Consider the following 18,035-nt stretch of genomic DNA (forward strand, 5'->3'; position numbering starts at 1 on the left):
ATGGTGGGAAGCAACCAAACTTCTATGGTGACAGAGTTTCTCTTCTCTGGATTCCCCCAGTTTGAAGACGGTAGCTTCCTCTTCTTCATTCCTTTGTTCATCATCTACATATTCATCGTTCTTGGGAATCTCATTGTATTTTTTGCAGTGAGGATGGATATTCATCTCCACACTCCCATGTATAATTTCATCAGCATTTTCTCATTTTTGGAGATCTGGTACACCACAGCCACCATTCCCAAGATGCTCTCCAATCTAATGAGTAAGAAAAAGACCATCTCCATAACTGGCTGCCTCTTGCAGATGTACTTCTTTCATTCACTTGGAAATTCAGAGGGGATCTTACTGACCACCATGGCCATTGACAGGTATGTTGCTATCTGTAACCCTCTTCGCTACCCAACTATTATGACCCCCCGGCTGTGTGCTCAGCTCTCTTCAGGCTCCTGCATCTTTGGCTTTCTTGTGTTGCTCCCAGAGATTGCATGGATTTCCACTTTGCCCTTCTGTGGCCCCAACCAAATCCATCAGATCTTCTGTGACTTTGAGCCTGTGCTGCGCTTGGCCTGTACAGACACATCCATGATTCTGTTTGAGGATGTGATCCATGCTATCGCCATCATCTTCTCTGTCCTGATTATTGCCCTCTCTTATGTCAGAATCATCACTGTGATCCTGAGGATTCCCTCTGTTGAAGGCCGCCAGAAGGCCTTTTCTACCTGTGCATCTCATCTTGGCGTCTTTCTGATGTTCTACGGCAGTGTATCCCTCATGTATCTGCGTTTCTCTGCCACTTTCCCACCGATTTTGGACACAGTCATTGCACTGATGTTTGCAGTTCTTGCTCCCTTTTTCAACCCTATCATCTATAGCTTGAGAAATAAAGATATGAATATTGCAATTAAGAAGCTTCTCTGGGGGCCAGCCCAGTGGCGGAGTAGTTAAATTCACATGCTCTACTTCATGGCCCAGGGTTTCCCTGGTTCAAATCCTGTGCGTGAACATGGCACTGCTCGTCACGCCATGCTGGGGCAGTGTCCTTCATGCCACAACTAGAAGGATCCACAACTGAAAGAAATACACAACTATATACTGGGGGTATTTGGCAGAAAAAGGAAAAATAAAATCTTAAAAAAAAAAGAAGCTTCTCTGCCTTCAGAAAGTGTTTAATGAATTTGCAAGATAATGCTGGCTCATAGGCACCTCTTACTTTGGATGTTAACCTAACATATTAAATCATAAAATTAACATATAAGTCATTCCTTTTCACACTGATATTTTCTGTTTATTTATCTCAGCTCTTCTTCTCACGTACACGTTTATTCTATTTATATATGTTCAATTCAGATATCACAGACTACTTGTTTAGACTTGCACAGATGGATAAATAATAGAAAGGGAATATGATGTTTAAGCCATTAAATATATATTTTATGACATTAGTTTTATTGCTATTATATAACCATTATTATTATCCTATAAGCATTAGTAACAGCTACAGACTATAAAACACAGTGCTTAAGAGTATAACATCTGTAGAAGAGGTTAAGGTTTATATTTCACTGGTACCACATACTAGCTTTGTGACCTTGAACAAGTTATTAGTTAATCTTCCTGTATCTTAGTTTTGACATCCATGATATGGATGTAAAAGTAATATATTTTAAAAGTAGAACTTCATATGGTTATTATGAAAATTAAGTGAGTTACTCTATGTAAGTGTGTAGATTAGTGTATAACAGACCAACTGCAAAAATAAGTGTTGCTGTTAATATTCTTTGTCAATAATTGCTGGCATTTGTTATGGATGTTTTAAAAAATGTTAAAAGAGAGAGTTATATATTAAAAATGAAAACTCATACTTAGGAATACTTAGTTATGGTTATTATAATGTCTTTGTTACTATTATTTTTCTGGGGTCAAGTAAAGTTCAACTTTAATTTTGGTTTGGTTGTTTAGGTGGAATTCATTCAATTTGATTGAATTAAACTATTTGGTTGAAGGTAGTTTCAAACACATTCTGAAGTGATAATAGATGAGTGGATAGATGAGAGATAGATAGATGATGGAGATAGATATAGATATATACCTTTCTGAGCTATTACTCTTGCTTTCATTTTTGTTTCTTTTGAAATATGTTCTCTGCATTGCCACCAGGAATTAATTTTCTAAAATGCAAGTTTAGATTTCTGTATTAGGTAACAGCTTACACCTACATTTTTAGATTTTCTTCTATATCCTATATAGAAGCATTCTATGTAGAATTCTTAGAATTCTATAGAAATTCTATAGAAATTCTAAAATTCTATAGAAATAAGCAAAATCAGGACTAAACTGTTAGATATCCTACACACTGAAACGTGTTAAGGATATAATAACAAAGATTTAAATATACATAATGTTGCCCAAGAACATTCGTGATGGCTATTTTAACACCCCAAAATGCCATTTATCACTTTCCTTTCAATAAAAAGTAAGTAATCATGCATCTTATTGGATAAAGTACCTAAAACACCAGTTGAGTCTGTCTATTGGGTAGTCCAGCAATGAATAAAGATGTATATTTAAAACCTAACAGCAACATCAGAACAAAGAATAAACAAAATAAAATGAAACTAAAATATTATAAGTACTGGAGAAAAAGAGTGCCCTCAGTTGATCCCTAAACTTATATGAATGGGTATGAGATCCAATTGGACAAGGAAATAGGAGAGAAGAACCCAGGAATTAAATGGATAGGGTTCTACACATAAGCTATGGAAAAAAATGATCAAAGCTTGGAAAAGCAGATGCTGAGAACCATGGCCCATTTCAGAACTTAGGATAGAAGGAATGGAATGAAATAGAATCACAATGGAGCTGTGTTTGGAGAAGTGTATGAAAAGTAAATCTGAAATACATGAGCTAGAGAAGTGATGAAACACCCAGGTAATCTCAGGCAGCTAAAACAAAAACAAAAAGTGCAACTCCTTGGCACAACAGCAATCATCCATAGCTGATATTAGACTTCATGGCAGACACTTCCATATTTGCTATGAGCAATTCGATCTTTGGCATATTTGTTCTGTAGTAAGTTTTTGTATCCATATACGTTATCTCATACATACACACACACACACACACACAGATTGCCTTTAAAAAAATCACTTCAGTCTTCCCCTACACTGTATGTTTTAAGACCATTAACTGTGTTAAATGCATGGCCCAATAATTACTTGACAGATTACTATAATTAAAGAGAGACAGAGATGGAGACAGAGAGATTTGGGGATTGAAAGCAAATGCTCTTTCATCAAACAGACTAACTGTAACTTAAAAAAAGAATTAAAATATTTCTTATTTAAATTTTCAAGGAGATTTGTGAAGATGGTATCTGTCAGTAAAAAATACTGGCAAAAAATATAAAGGGAACATTGAAGAATAAATTGAACACTACAGAAAATGAGAAAAATGACGTAGAAGACTGCCTGGAGAAAATATTCCAGAACTTAATGGAGCCACATGAAGAGGTAAAGATTAAATAAAAGGAAAGAAAAAAGTATACAGGGAATGTATTCATATATTCTACAGATCATATACGTGATTACAGGAATTCCAGAAGGAAAAAAAAACAGAGGAAAAATAATAATTGAAAGTAAAGGAAAATATTCCTGAGTTAAAGAATATTTGAATCATCAGCTCAAAAGAGACTGAAGACCATAAGACCTGAAATTGTGAAACTCCTAGAAGAAAACAAAAAGGAAAAGCTTCTGTCTCAGCTTTGGTCTTGGCATTGACTTCTTGAATAGGACACCAAAAGCACAGGCAATAGAAGCAAGAATAGACAAGTGAGACGACATCAAACTAAAAACTTCTGCACAGAAAAGGAAACAATCAACAGAATAAAAAGGTAACCTACAGAATGGGAGAAAATATTTGCAAATCTTATATCTGATAAAGGGTTAATTTCCAAAATCTAGAAGGAACTCCTACAACTCAATAACAGAAAAAAAACCCTAATAACCCAATTAAAGAGTGGACAAAGGATTTGAACAGACGTTTCTCCAAAGAAGACATACAAATAGCCACAGATGTATGAAAAGTTGCGCGACATCACTAATCATCATGGAAATGCAAATCAAAACTACAATGAAATATCATCTCACACCTGTTATAATGGCTATTACTAAAAAAACGAAATTAGCCGGTGTTACTGAGGTAGTGGAGAAGTTGAAACCCTTATACACTTTTGGTGGGAATGTAAAATGTTGCAACAGTTATGGGAATTCCTCAAAAAATTAACAATAGAACTACCATATGATCCAGCAATCCCACTTCTGGGTATATATTTGAAAGAATTGACTTCAGGATCTCAAAGAGTTATCAGCATTCCCATGTTCATTGTGGCACTGTTCACAATAGCCAACGTATGGAAACAACCCCAGTGTCCATTGTGAGATAAACTGATAAAGCAAATGTAGTATACTCATACAGAGCAATATTATTCAGCCTTTAAAAAGAAGGAAATCTTGCTATTTGCAACAACATAGATAAGCTTGGAAGACGTTATGCTAAGCGAAACAGGCCAGTCATAGAAGGGCAATTATTGGATGACTCCACTTATACGAGGTATCTAAAATAGTCAAACTAACAGAAACAGAGAATAGAATTATGTTTGTTAGGGGCTGAAGGGTGGGGGGAAATAGGGAGTTGTTATTCAATGAGTGTAAAATTTCAGTCATGATAGGTGAATAAGTTCTAGACATTACTGTACAACATAGTGCTTATAGTTAAGAATATGGCATTGTGACTTCAAAATTTCTTGAGTATAGATCTCATGTTAAGTGTTTTTAACATATACAGAAAACAAAGGACAAAAAAACCACACACACACACACAAACAAGATGCAAGGAAACTGTGGGAGGGGTTGGATATGCCTGTTACCTTGGTTGTGTTGATCATATCACGGGTGTTTGCATATGTTCAAAAACATCAAATCATATACATTACATATGTGCAATTCTTTGTATACAGAATGCACATAAATAAAGCTGTTAAAAGAAGAGAGAGAGATTTTTTCGTGCTATGCTAAATCTTTAGAAATGCAATTTTTCCAGTTGGAATTTTTGAGTTTCAAGAAAAAATATTGTAAGAAGTCAGTTGAGGAAAGTAGGCCCCAAGTCATAGGAAAAAATGTTAGACAAAACTCAGAGAGAAGGAAAGCATGGTATCTCCCCAGCCCAAAATCTGATACATATTTCCAAGAAGATTATATGATAAAATCAACTAGGTTTGGAAAAAAAAATAAGAACTTTGAATATTCAACAGAGCGGTAGATTGAGCACAAGGAGTACAGAATAATCCTGTGATAAAAGGTGAGATGTTGGCTGTGAATAGAGAGATCGACAGCACCAACGTGAATTGTTTAAGGTAGAGATCCACATGCATTTGTAGCATGAGTGAAAAATGCGATGTTCCTTCATTTCAATATTGACACAAAATATCAATGACATGTTTATTATGATATGGTGTTATTTTCTGTTAAATATTTTTTCAAGAGGCTTTTCTGGTGGTTGTATATTTCCTTCAAGACTTTTCACATCTATATATTCATGTAAGAAGAGCAGGACCATGACATGTTCTTTACATGGTGCCCTGGTAGAGGCACGCACAGCTGAGACAATAACCACAGTGTTGGAGAGGGTAGCTTACAATGTTTAGGAAGATGAGTACAGATGAATACAAAAAATATTTATTGACACCTTTGATCTGGAAATTTAACGAGAAGAGACTACAGTGGGGACCTTTCTTCTAATTAACTCCGTAAGGGAAAGTGAAGCTCTCCACTGCGATGCAGGGGAGGAATCCCTTATAGATCCTGCTTCCCCTTGCTGCTATTCCCTGGGATGCCCATGAAGATAACTGTAAATCCCCTTTTAGAGGGACTGAAGGGATATCAAGGATGCAGAGACCCAGACAGGCAGAGGAGTCCCTGTGGCCTTTGGTAGAGGTGAGTGCAGAAGACTAAGGCTTGGAGAGGAAAAATTCACTCACGATGCATAAGAATAACCTGAAGACTGCATTATGAAAGAGTGTAGAAGCTCCAAATGTTGCTTGGAGGTAATGGCAAGTTTAGGAAGAAATTCTACCCACTTGGGTGCTGGGCACAGGTATATATGAAACAAGATACCCCATTTATCATGCCATCTTTTGAGAGGTCATTTTATCCAGACTTAATTAGAACTCTCATCAAAACTGCATTGTGGTGCTTCCCTTTCAAAACAGTCCCCAGTTTTCTTTGCTCACTTATCCACGGCTGTCTTGTGGGTTTAATTATAATTGCACCTGGTAGCTTGGTTCCAAGTTAATTTATTTGACACCAACCATTTTTTACACGCCAACCCTGTTTTAGTTGCTGTGAGAAATAAAAGACATTTCACTACCCTAAGAGAGGAACTCAGTCCAGAGAAGGAAAAACAAATAAGTTGATGATTATTATGCAACATGATAAATACAATACAGAAACTCCAAGTATTAATGCCCAATATTTTACAGTGTTTGCTGTATTCTTGACACTACTCTGAGCATTTAAAATATATTTAGACATATTGGTAGAGGCAGTCACGTGTCTGTGAGTTAGAGCATGCCATTAGAAATATGGTGCATGGATTTAAATTCTGATTTTGCCCTTTATCAGCTGAGAATCCCTGGACAAAGTGCTTAACCTGTATGTGCCTAAGTTTTCTCATATGTAAACTGGAGATAATAATCTTATCTCACTAGAACATTATGAGCATTAGATGAGAAGTGTATGCTTGTGCTTGGGACAGTGCTTGCCACAGTAAGTGAGTCAATACAGTATCGTACTATACTATGCTATTATTGTTATTTTAAAGTATTTGGCCATTCTCAGAACCTTATTAGCTAGTATTAATATTTTCTCCATTTTACAAATGAGGAAGTAAAGGCATAGAAAGGCTAAGTAGCTTGAGGTAAGTCACAGAGTTTGAAAGCGGTGGAGAGAATTTAAACCCCGGCAATTTATTTCTGGCATCCGTACTTTCACCAGAATTATACAGTGTTTTTGTGTGAGGAGGGGAGGGGATGGCACGCTATTTTCCAGTTAGAGGAGGTAACACACACAGGAGGGTTTCATGATTTCACAAAGCAGCACAAACATTATTGGGATTACAGGGAGAGAGGAGTCAGAGAATACGAAGAGAGTTCAGTGTCAAATATGTTGGTTTGGAGCTTATGAAAGAGAGTTTGGCTGAAGAAAAATATTTGGGAGTAATAATAGTTGAAATCTTGTAAGTGGGTGAGGTTACCAAGGGAGCATATGGAATTATAGAGGTTGGAATGGATGATGGGAACCCGGGGGGCATAAACACTTGGGGAAGAGTTTAAGAAAAGCAGCCAAGTTAATGCAAGAGAGAAGATGGAAACGAAGAGTAAGGATCAGAGTATGAATAAAAATAAGGGAAACAAATGAAAAAGCCAAAGCCAGAACCACCTCTGAGTGACACTGGGAGTCAAATTTATTGAGAATGAAATTGCAGAGCAGAGGAGGAAAAGCCTCAAGTAGGAGTGATAATTGTGTGTAGTGCCAGAGAAGACTGAATAGTTTCCCTTAGTAATCTGCAAGGTGCGGCTTAACCTGGTCAGGAGATCTTCCGTGGAACAGCAGGGAGGAAGCACGCAGCAAAGTGTTACAGAAGAATGAGAGGTGTGCTGAGTTATACTTTATTACCATATCAAGAAGTTGCCAGTTAGGCAATGTTTAGGTCCTTTGCAGGTATTTACTTAATCCTTCAGCATCCCTCTTACATAGGTACCATTTTTAATCTCATTTTGCAAATGAATACTTAAGACTGAAAGATTAAGCAATTTGCCAAAAGACACAGAGGTAATGATAGGCATAACTGGAATTTCAGTGTAGATTCCAGCTCTACATTCTAATCCCCTAGAACAGAGATCTCCAAAGAGAAATGTGCAAGATGGTCCAATTGGTAGGAAGGAAAAATAATATAACTTCTATTATGTTTATTTTTATTCATGCTTCTTACTTTTAAAATTTATTATTATATAATATAATATTTTGAATTATTACGTCATAATATAGAATATGTGTATAACTTATAAATGCAAATACTTACACTAGAGGCTAAACTGAAAATACTTTTAACTAATTTGTGTACCATTAAAAACATTTGGAGACACCTATTTCTGAGATTGTGCTTCTGAAGGAGTAGGTGAGAAAAAAATATCAAATATTGGTCAATATGCACAATAGTGTGAAATTAGGAAAAAAATAAAACCTCCAAGTTATTCCTTGTTATTCATTCAAGTTATTTAGCTATACTTATTCTTTTCTCTTCCACCTCCTTGTGAGCCAGTGTGCCCTTTCCTTCATTCATGGGTAGCTCTGCTGGGGATATGGAGAGTGGAAACCTATTGGCAGTGACTGAATTTATCTTCACTGGCTTTCCCCAGATCCAGGATGGTAGTCTCTTGTACTTCTTTCCTTTACTTTTCATCTACACCTTTATTGTCATTGGGAATCTATTGATCTTCTTTGCTGTAAGACTGGACACCCTTCTCCACAATCCCATGTATAATTTCATCAGTATCTTTTCCTTTCTGGAGATTTGGTACAACACGGTCACTATTCCCAAGATGCTCTCCAACCTCATCAGTGAAAAGAAGACCATTTCCACGACTGGCTGCCTCTTGCAGATACATTTCTTCCATTCACTTGGGAATCCAGAGGGGGTCTTGCTGATCACCATGGCTATTGTCAGATATGTTGCCATCTGCAATCTTCTTTTCTATCAAATGATCATGACAACCCAGCTGTGTGCTCAGCTCTCTGGAGGCTCTTGCATCTTTGCTTTCCTCATCCTACTTCCTGAGATTGTAATGATTTCCACACTGCCTTTCTGTGGCCCAACCAAATCCATCAGATATTCTGTGACTTGGTCCCTGTGCTGAACCTGGCCTGTACAGACACATCCTTGGTCCTGATTGAGGATGTGATCCATGCTGTGGCCATCATCATTACGGTCCTAATCATCACCTTTCCTTATATAAGAATCATTGCTGTGATCCTGAGGCTTCCTTCTGCTGAGGGTCGGCAAAAGGCTTTTTCTGCCTGTGCAGGCCATTTCACAGTCTTCCTGATATTCTTTGGCAGTGTGTCTCTCATGTACTTGTGCTTCAATACCACTTACCCACTAGTTTTGGACACAGCCATTGCACTGATGTTCATGGTCCTTGCCCCAATCTTCAATCCCATCATTTACAGTCTGAGAAACAAGGACACGAAGAATGCAATTAGAAAACTCTTCTGTCTTCAAAAGGAGTTGAACACAGGAAGAAACAGAGGAAGGAACCACAGGTTTCCTTCTGCTGTTTTAATGTTTCTCTAACAGATTAAAATGTGAAATTACTCTATAACTAGCTCTTTGTTACACTGACCCTTTTGTCTGTTACCCTGATTATTTCCCTTATATCTAGGAAAACATAACTATACTCTGTGTCACCATTATGAAACTTGAAGTGTATATAATCAAGAACTTTATTATGGGGTTGAAAGTTTTGCTTTCTTTCTTCTAAAAAATTGTAATTAAAGAAAAAATTGCTTGCCGCTGTGGAGAGTTAGAATTGCACTTCAGAAGTTGGCCATGTGCTTCAAGATATTATGTCTCTGTTCAGGTAATAGATCTTGGGCAAGTTTTCTATTTAATTACGGATCATAGATTACCTGGGTAGGTTTGTCCAGATGCAGATATATAAGAAAAAGCAAAAATAATACTTTTAAAGTAAATTATGCTTTTATTTTTAGTTATGCAATGAACTCCATTAGAATAGTAAGCACATATATTTAGTAGGTCTAAATTTTTAATATTGCCAGACATGTTCATAGGAAAACTACAATGTAGAACACTATTTACAGTAATACACTTTGTTACACATAGATACACACAGATATGAATTTTAGTCATTGCACGCGTTTCCAAGGCTAAGTATCTTCAATTTCTTTAACATTTTTAGTCAAAAGCCTTTGCATCTGTTGAATGGTAGTTTCAAAAAACACATGATTCATTTTACTTTTTAACTAAATAACTCTAAAAACTTTCTTTGCCATAGCCAAAACTATTGCCTTAATTTAAGTTTTTATCATCATTTATGCAACAACCATTATAATTACCTTTATAAAACACAAGTACAAATTTTGGTATGAAGATAATAATTTTATCCCACATTTAAATTTTCTCCCTCAATAAGTCCAATAAAATGACCAAAGCCAAATCCATATTAATTTCTTTAGAGGCCTTGAACCTATAAAGATACATAAAACACAAAACAAGACCTTCACATTAATCCCCCCAAAACAAACGAAAACTTGGGTAAGTCCTGAGAAACAAGAAAAGGCGATTTCAATGGAGAAAATTTAAATGATTTCTTAAAGTCATAGTGTATACGTATATATACAAGGGAATTCAGTATAGGCAAGAGAAGGGTCTATTTGAGAAATATTTTGGAGTAACATTTTTGGTAAAAGTGTTGGAAATTCCAAACAGAACAACTTGGATTTTGATAGATGTAGATTGGGGCAGGGGTTAATTAATGGATATCTGGAATGTTTCTACTCATCAAGTGGCTGGCTTAGATATCTTTCTCCTAGTCATCCTTTGGTGGATGATGTTCTTAAGTAAAGTTGGGACATCTTAGCTTAAAAAGTCTGCATTTAAGATTCCACAACCAAGAGAAAAAAGGCACATTAGTGGCTGCCTGCAGTAAACTTTGGCTGCATCCACATTGGCCATAAGAATTAGAATTCTGAGTCCTAACAAGGAAACCATTAAAATTAAAGCATTGCTGATAAATGCATCTGTGAATGGAGAGGAGGCTGTTTGATACGATTACACATTTCCAGCCTATATGGCATTTGACACTGTATCCAACAATTTTGAACATGAATTAGATTAATCACAAATGAAAAAACAAACAAAAACCAATAAGCAAACAAAAAATTACACCAATGAAATCTCTACTTGACAAAGGATTGCAATTCACGGCTTCATGGTGGACTCCCCAGGAAATCTGTATTCTTGTTCCATGGGCAACCAGAAATCAGAACTGATATGTTAGATCCTAAGTTTCCAGCAGCATGTGTTGGAAAGGAAAATGGACCACAGGTGCAGGAGAATTCACAGAGAGACCATGGAGCACATATAATGCATTAAAGAGATGCTGCCAAGTACAAAAGCTTGCTATTGTCAGTTAAGTGATACAGAACATTCCAAACTAAAGGAAAACAAATCAAAAGATTTAAAAATGAGGGGGCTGGCCTGATGCTGTAGTGGTTAAGTTTGCATGCTCCGTTTCAGCAGCCTGGAGTTTGCAGATTCAGATCCTGGGCGTGGACTTAGCACTGCTCGTCGAACCACGCTGTGGCAGCATCCCACATAAAACAGAAGATTGGCAACAGATGTTAGCTCAGGGCCAATCTCCCTCACACAAACACACACATACACACACACACTAAGATTTAAAAATGATTCTGTCTAATCTAAAAGTGTGTTGATTTCTACAAATGTCACAAAGGGCTTGATATAGTGCAATTGTTTATCCTTTTCTGGTGGTGCATTAAAAAAATGGGCATGGGCGAGGAGAAGAAACTTTTTCTTGCTTCTGAAAGCAACAAACTTATTGGAATTAGAGAATAAACAGACCATGCAAACACGTCCTCCTGCACTGCTGTCATTGGTGCCCATCTGCCCAACCAAACATGAAGCTGAGTTGTACTGTGGCAACTGTCTTTAGGACTCAAGCCCACAGTTAAGGCTAGTCTGCGAGGTCACAAAAAGGGGGCACTGTTGTCATTCAACACTTTATATCTCTAGATTTCCTAACCCTTGGATAAGGACAAATACAGACAAATTAATTAAGCATTTCTTTTTCTAAAAGCAAATTAAGTTACTCTTCTTCCTTGTTAATTTATGCTTTTTCTCATAGAAATGATTTTATTTCTAGAAACAGTGAACAGATGAACTTCAGATTATATCTGAAAAATAAACTTGCCAAATGCTGCTGATACTAAAAACAGTTTAGTTATCACGGTAGAAACATAGATAATCTTCATTAAATTGCATATTCAAAGGAGGATATAAAATGTTTCTTAGAATTAAATTTCTGTTACTGTACTACGCTCAAGAGAAACTTTAAGGAAAAAAAAATGTTTCCTGATTATTTTCAAAGGTTAAAAATAAACATGTCTGGCAAAATGGTAGTTAATATGAATTTGGTTTGACAAAGTATTCTAATTTACCAAATTCAGTAATTAGATGGAGGAAATATCTCTGGTGTTGTCAAAAATATATTCGATCACCACTGTCTGAGCCCTAGATAATGTGTATGCTATGCTAGGCTAGGTTTTGTTGCTTATTGCCTTTGCAGCCTAAGGACAACAGTGCTGGGCTTAGCCCCATTTGCTTTAGATCTTTAAAACAAAATAAATCTATTTTTTCTCCTTCCTCCATCATCATTTGGGAGAGATTCGTAATATTATAAGGCAATGAGTTCACCATATGTTACTGGTACTTTGGATGGACTATTTTCTTGATCAGGAGACATAGGCACTTGGCTGCCCCTTTCAAATCTTTGTTCACTGGTCATGAGCCTTGGGACACTTTTGCATTTCTTAATCTACAGGTTTATTACAAAAAATACAATGTAAAAATAACCCAGTGGAAAAGATGCATCGAGCAATATATGGAGATGGTTTGGGTCATGGATCTTCCATGCCCTCTCTTAGTGTACGACCCTCCAAAATATACTATATTTCTAATGAGAAAACTTCAGTTTGAAAATTCTTAAGACATGATACATTCTATATAATCTAAAACTCATATGAACTTTACCACAGGGGAGTAAGATGTGTAACTCTGTTTCATGACTAATTGGGAAAAAAATGATTTCGGAAATGTGTCCAATTAATTTTTAATGTCTATATATTTTGTTTGTTTTGAATTTACACAAGTCCCCTACCCCACTCCCAACACCGTGTATGTATTTCTGTGTATATTTAGTGTGTGCCACTTGGGGATTTGTGTGTGTGTGTGTGCATGTGTGTAAAAGACAACACTGTATTGGAGCATGCATTTTCAGGTATGTGATGCAACAATTGGAAGGAGGTTAATGCAGCTTAAAAATGAGCATAGACTGCTAATAATAGCAAATATTTAACTTAAGAAAGGATCACAAAAATAATTTTAAATATTCTAAATTTAAATATATAATGAAGTTATAGAGGACTTTTAATAGTTGAAGTGTATCAGTTTGCGACAGTAAGGTTAGTGATCAATAAAAAATAATTACAAACTATAAAAATGCAATGGAAGAAATAAAGACAAAACTGAACACTCTAGAAAGCCAAACTAGGGATTTAAAATTTTGAATCGAGAAAATATCGCAAAATTCAAAGGAGAAAAAGATAAAGTGTCCTGCAAGATTGATGACATGGATAAATCCTAGAAATGCAATATTAACGAAATTGAAATTCCAGAAAGAGAGAGTATCATAAACTGAGGAGACTCTAAAACTTCTACAATGATTCTAATAGAAAAAATACCGTAAAACAAAGCCAGACAAAAAAAACATTTCTGTTTCTAATTAAAATGGAATAGCTTGTATTAGACTTAACTCTTCACTAAAAATACCAAGGAAGCTGGATAAAACAAACAAAAAACTATTCAGAGGTATTGGACAGCTATCAACACTGAGGCACTTAAGGGCCAAGATCCTTGCAAGAAGAGAAACACACGGTAGAATTTGATATTCAGCAAGTAAATTTTTACTCAGGTGTTTTCCAGACATTAAGTGAACAATTAGATCAAGGCCAAGTTGATCGGTGGAGAATCTCCACTAAAGTTGAGGATTAGGAGGCTGAGAGTCTGAACAGAGTGCAGCAAGGCACAAAGTGCTTGAGGCAGGAGCGAAAATGGGAGTAGTAACCATAAAAAAGGAAAAAGACTTTATAAGTTACCAGGCTATCAGTAGGGACTGCAGAAGGGCTCCTTTCTTGCTGAAAGACTATGCAGAAGGGGACTAGCCTTTAAAAATATTGAAGCCTGTCTCTCAATCAGCTAAATCCACGGTGGTGAAGTTAATGTGCGTGACTGCTTGCTAGAAGCAAAAGTCAATCCTCTTTGAGGAAAATAACATAGTCCACAGCCTCAGTTATTTCTATAATTTTCATAAACAATTTCTGGCATTTGATTTAAAAGTTACCTGAAAAACTGAGAGACAAGATCAAAAAACTAAAAATGAACAGGAGAGACAGACTTACAGGAGATCCAGATATTGGAGTTATCAGACAAGCATTTTAGCTTGGGATTATTATGTTTAAGAAAATAGAAGACACAAAAAGTACACACAGTAGATAAGTACATATGTGTGTGTTATATATAACATTTATATACATTATATGTATTTTGATTATTACATATATACTTTAAAGTAAATATTTAATTTAAATGTAATACACATGTACAGATATATATTTAAAGTAATTGAACTATTCTAATTAAAAAATAGATTGTTAGCCTTGATTAAAAACAATCTATGTGCTGCTTATATGTTCTTTAAATATACAGATACAGAGAAGTTGGAATTAAAAGATGAAAAAGTTATGCCATGCCAATATTAAATAAAGTGATATAACTATACTAATGTCAGAACAAAATATACTTAAAGCAAGCAATGTTTATTAATGATACAAGTGTCAATTCACCAAAAAGACTTACGATTCTAAATTTGCATGTTTCAAACAACATAGGCTTAATATTTATGACAAAAATTGATGGAATTATATTGAGCAATAGAGAAATCCACAATCATAGTGAAGGTTCGAAAAACAGTTAGCAAACTAAGTGATAAAATAGAGTATTTGATTTGTGTAGTGATTAAACAGGTATGTTCACAGAGTAAAAATTCAGTGAGATATGTATTTATAATTTGTGCACTTTTTTGTACATGAATTATGTATAATTAAATATTTTTTCTAAAAAAATACACAATTATATTTCCATTGGAGAGGGATATCATCTTCTAAATTTTAGTTAGCTAGCTAGCTATCTTTTCTTTACAGTTTTATGTCTTTGTCTTGATTTAGAATTTCTTCATATATACATACACATATATCTATCTATCTATCTATATAGATAGATAGATAGATAGATAGATAGATAGATAGATAGATATCTCCTTAAACTTTTTGTTTCTTCTCTTTGTTCCTTAATATTTTTTAAGAAATTTTTGGATATGGTACAAAGTAAGGATTTCATATTATTTTGTTTTTGATGGATATACTTATGCCCAGATCTCATATTAAATGTCTTCTTCCCCAGTGATAAAATACCACCTTTTTCCTATAAGAAGTCTTTCATTTTTTCCCCCTATTTGTCTCTGGACTGGTTATCTGGTTTTCTAATTTATTGACCTATGCATGTCCTTACACTGTATTGATTGGATAATTGTAGCTTTATGGTAAGTTTCCATATCTAGTAGTTAAAAATTTCTCTCAGTAGTCTTCATTTCCCACATTTTTATGGCCATTTTCAGACATTTACTCTGTCACATAAACTTTTAATTTAGTTTCCATAGTTACTCATCCTACCACAAAGAAACTTCATTGAATTTGCTTTTGAATGGCAAAATATCTATTATTACATTGGAACAAGCTGTTTTATGATGTCTTCCTACACACAGAAGAATTCCATTTTTGGCACAAATTGATATGGTCATAAAGTTTCTGGAGCTATTATTTCTTCATGACCAAGAAGTGAGAAGAAAATTATAGAAAGTTAAGAAAGAATGAGTGGAAGAAAGTGATACACAAGAAGCACATATCGGGCTGGCCTGGTGGCACAGCAGTTAAGTTCACACATTCTGCTTCAGCAGCTGGGGGTTTGCCGGTTCAGATCCCCGGTGTGGACACGGCACTCATTGACAAGCCATGCTGTGGTTGGCGTCCCATGTATAAAGTAGATGAAAATGGGCATGAATGGTAGCTCAGGGCCAGTGTTCCTCAGCAAAAAGAGCAGGGTTGGCAGCAGTTAGCTCAGGGCTAATCTTCCTCAAGAGAAAAAAATGAAGCACATATCAATAAACTCAGCATTCTTCCATCTTCTTCTTTAGTACTGGCAGATTTTTCCAGATAACATATTTTCATGGAAATTGTTCTATTTTTTATTGATTAACTCATCCGCAGTATTTAACATGCCAGTTATTACCTTCAATACTGTCCTAGTTCTTGTGTTTTGGTAAGAACAGTGTCCTATCAAAGCTGTTCTTTGTATAGCACCCCCCTAATTCCATATCAAGATGGAGACTGGATGGTTAAATCATAATGTTGACAAGAAAGAGGATAACAATCGTCACCAGAATCTGTAAGTCTTCCTTGGAGCACTGATTCCCTGTTGACCTGGAGATCTAACAAGAAGAATGTGCAGAGGTGCTCTGATAATTGATCTCATGAGAAAAAAGATGGCTTCTACTTATTACCACAGAATAAAGCCTCAGTGGAGCTCATTTCCCCTTTAGTGTTTTCCTTAAGCTGGCTATAACAACCATTCCAGAGAGGTTGAGAGAACATTTAGGAGTGCAGAAACTCAGGGAAATGGAAGAACCCCACAGTATTTGGCAGAGGTGAGTTTATGGTCACTGAGATCTGGGGATAAAGTATTCATTTCCTATGCTTAGGATGAGACACACACTAAACATTTAATATGTGAAGATTTGGAGATGCTTGAATTATGTCATTGGACTAGAACGTACAAGAAAGTTCCATCTTTGGAGCTCCAGGCTCTGTATATTTACAATCAGAAAAAGGAATTCATTAAAAAGGAAGCTACTTTAAAGGCTTAATATATGCTAGGGTTTGTGAAAGACAAAAGGTTGGTCTTGCCCCAATAGAGGCTCACAATCTAATGAAGTTAAACAAATAACAAGAGTTACCATAAAACATAGTAAAGTTTATGGCAGAGGCCCTCTAGAGGACACATAGATGAGAATAAATCCAAATTTGTGTGTATTTGTTTATAGGTGTGTGTGCGTATGTGTGAATACAGAGAAGAAGATAAGAACACTTCAGCAGTCCTAAGGCTTCTGATAGGAAGCAGTGGCTGAGCTGAAACTTGAAGAAAGCCAAGGAGTTATTCAAATGAAGAAGAGTGAGTAAGAAGGCCTTCGGAAAAAGCGTTAACATTCACAAAAGCAACGATCTAGGAAAAATCACGGTGAACTCTGAGAATTGCATGAGAGAGTGGCAGATGTGCAATATTGGATATGTGGGTCTAAAGTTCAGGAAACATATCTGTGCTGGAGATAGAGATTTGAAAGAACTGGAAACTATAGAAAGTACGTGTTCATCAGCAGACAATATGGAAGGATGTGATTGTAGAGACCACAGGAGGAACTTGGAGTACACAACCATTTATAGAATGGATGGGTAAAGAATGAGTCCATAACACATAAAATAACAAAACAATGATACAACAAAATACCTGAGCAGAAGCTTCCGTACAGAAATAAGGCAAACCTGGAAAGAGTGGTTTCATGAGAGCCAAGGGAGAAAATCTTCAACGAGTAGAAATCGGTAGTTTCTGATGCAAAAGTTTAGTCATAATATAAAGACTGAAACTTTTCCATTGTTTTGCAGTTATCATGTGATTGATACACAGGACATAATGGCTTCCATGTGGGAGTAGAGAAAGAAGTCATGCAGCAATTAGTTGAAGAATGAGCAAGATCTAAAGGAGATGTTGTTAATATTATTCTTTCAGAAAACTGTTCTAGGAAGGAAATTATAATAAAAGATATTGAACATTAATACTAGGTACTTTGATATATTAATTCATTTGATACTCTCAACTCTGGTTGCACTAATATTTTTCAACTACAAAAGAAGATACTGAGGCTCAGAGAGATTATGTAACTTGTCCCTTATCACTCAACTAATAAGTGGCAGAATGAGAATTCAGCCTCAGTA

The 18,035-nt window shown here is 35.8% G+C and overlaps 1 protein-coding gene and 1 pseudogene across 2 annotated transcripts; both read left to right on the plus strand.

The window, feature by feature from the left end:
- On the plus strand, positions 1 to 1,186 carry OR6K4 (olfactory receptor family 6 subfamily K member 4). Of its 2 annotated transcripts, XM_023640292.2 has the most exons (2): positions 1 to 902; positions 1,138 to 1,186. In XM_023640292.2, the coding sequence occupies exons 1-2, from the start codon at positions 1 to 3 to the stop codon at positions 1,184 to 1,186; spliced, it is 951 nt and encodes a 316-aa protein (XP_023496060.2).
- Positions 8,417 to 9,369, plus strand: OR6K3P (olfactory receptor family 6 subfamily K member 3, pseudogene; annotated as a pseudogene).

This window comes from Equus caballus, chromosome 5 (assembly GCF_041296265.1).
Source record: "Equus caballus isolate H_3958 breed thoroughbred chromosome 5, TB-T2T, whole genome shotgun sequence".
Classification (NCBI taxonomy): Eukaryota; Metazoa; Chordata; class Mammalia; order Perissodactyla; family Equidae; genus Equus; species Equus caballus.

What these genes read in the sequence shown, in the direction of transcription:
- OR6K4 (XM_023640292.2), top strand. Translation starts at nt 1, where the DNA reads ATGGTGGGAAGCAACCAAACTTCTATGGTGACAGAGTTTCTCTTCTCT. An exon ending in AAAGATATGAATATTGCAAT is followed by an intron (nt 903 to 1,137) that starts TAAGAAGCTTCT and finishes ATCTTAAAAAAA; the next exon opens with AAAGAAGCTTCTCTGCCTTC.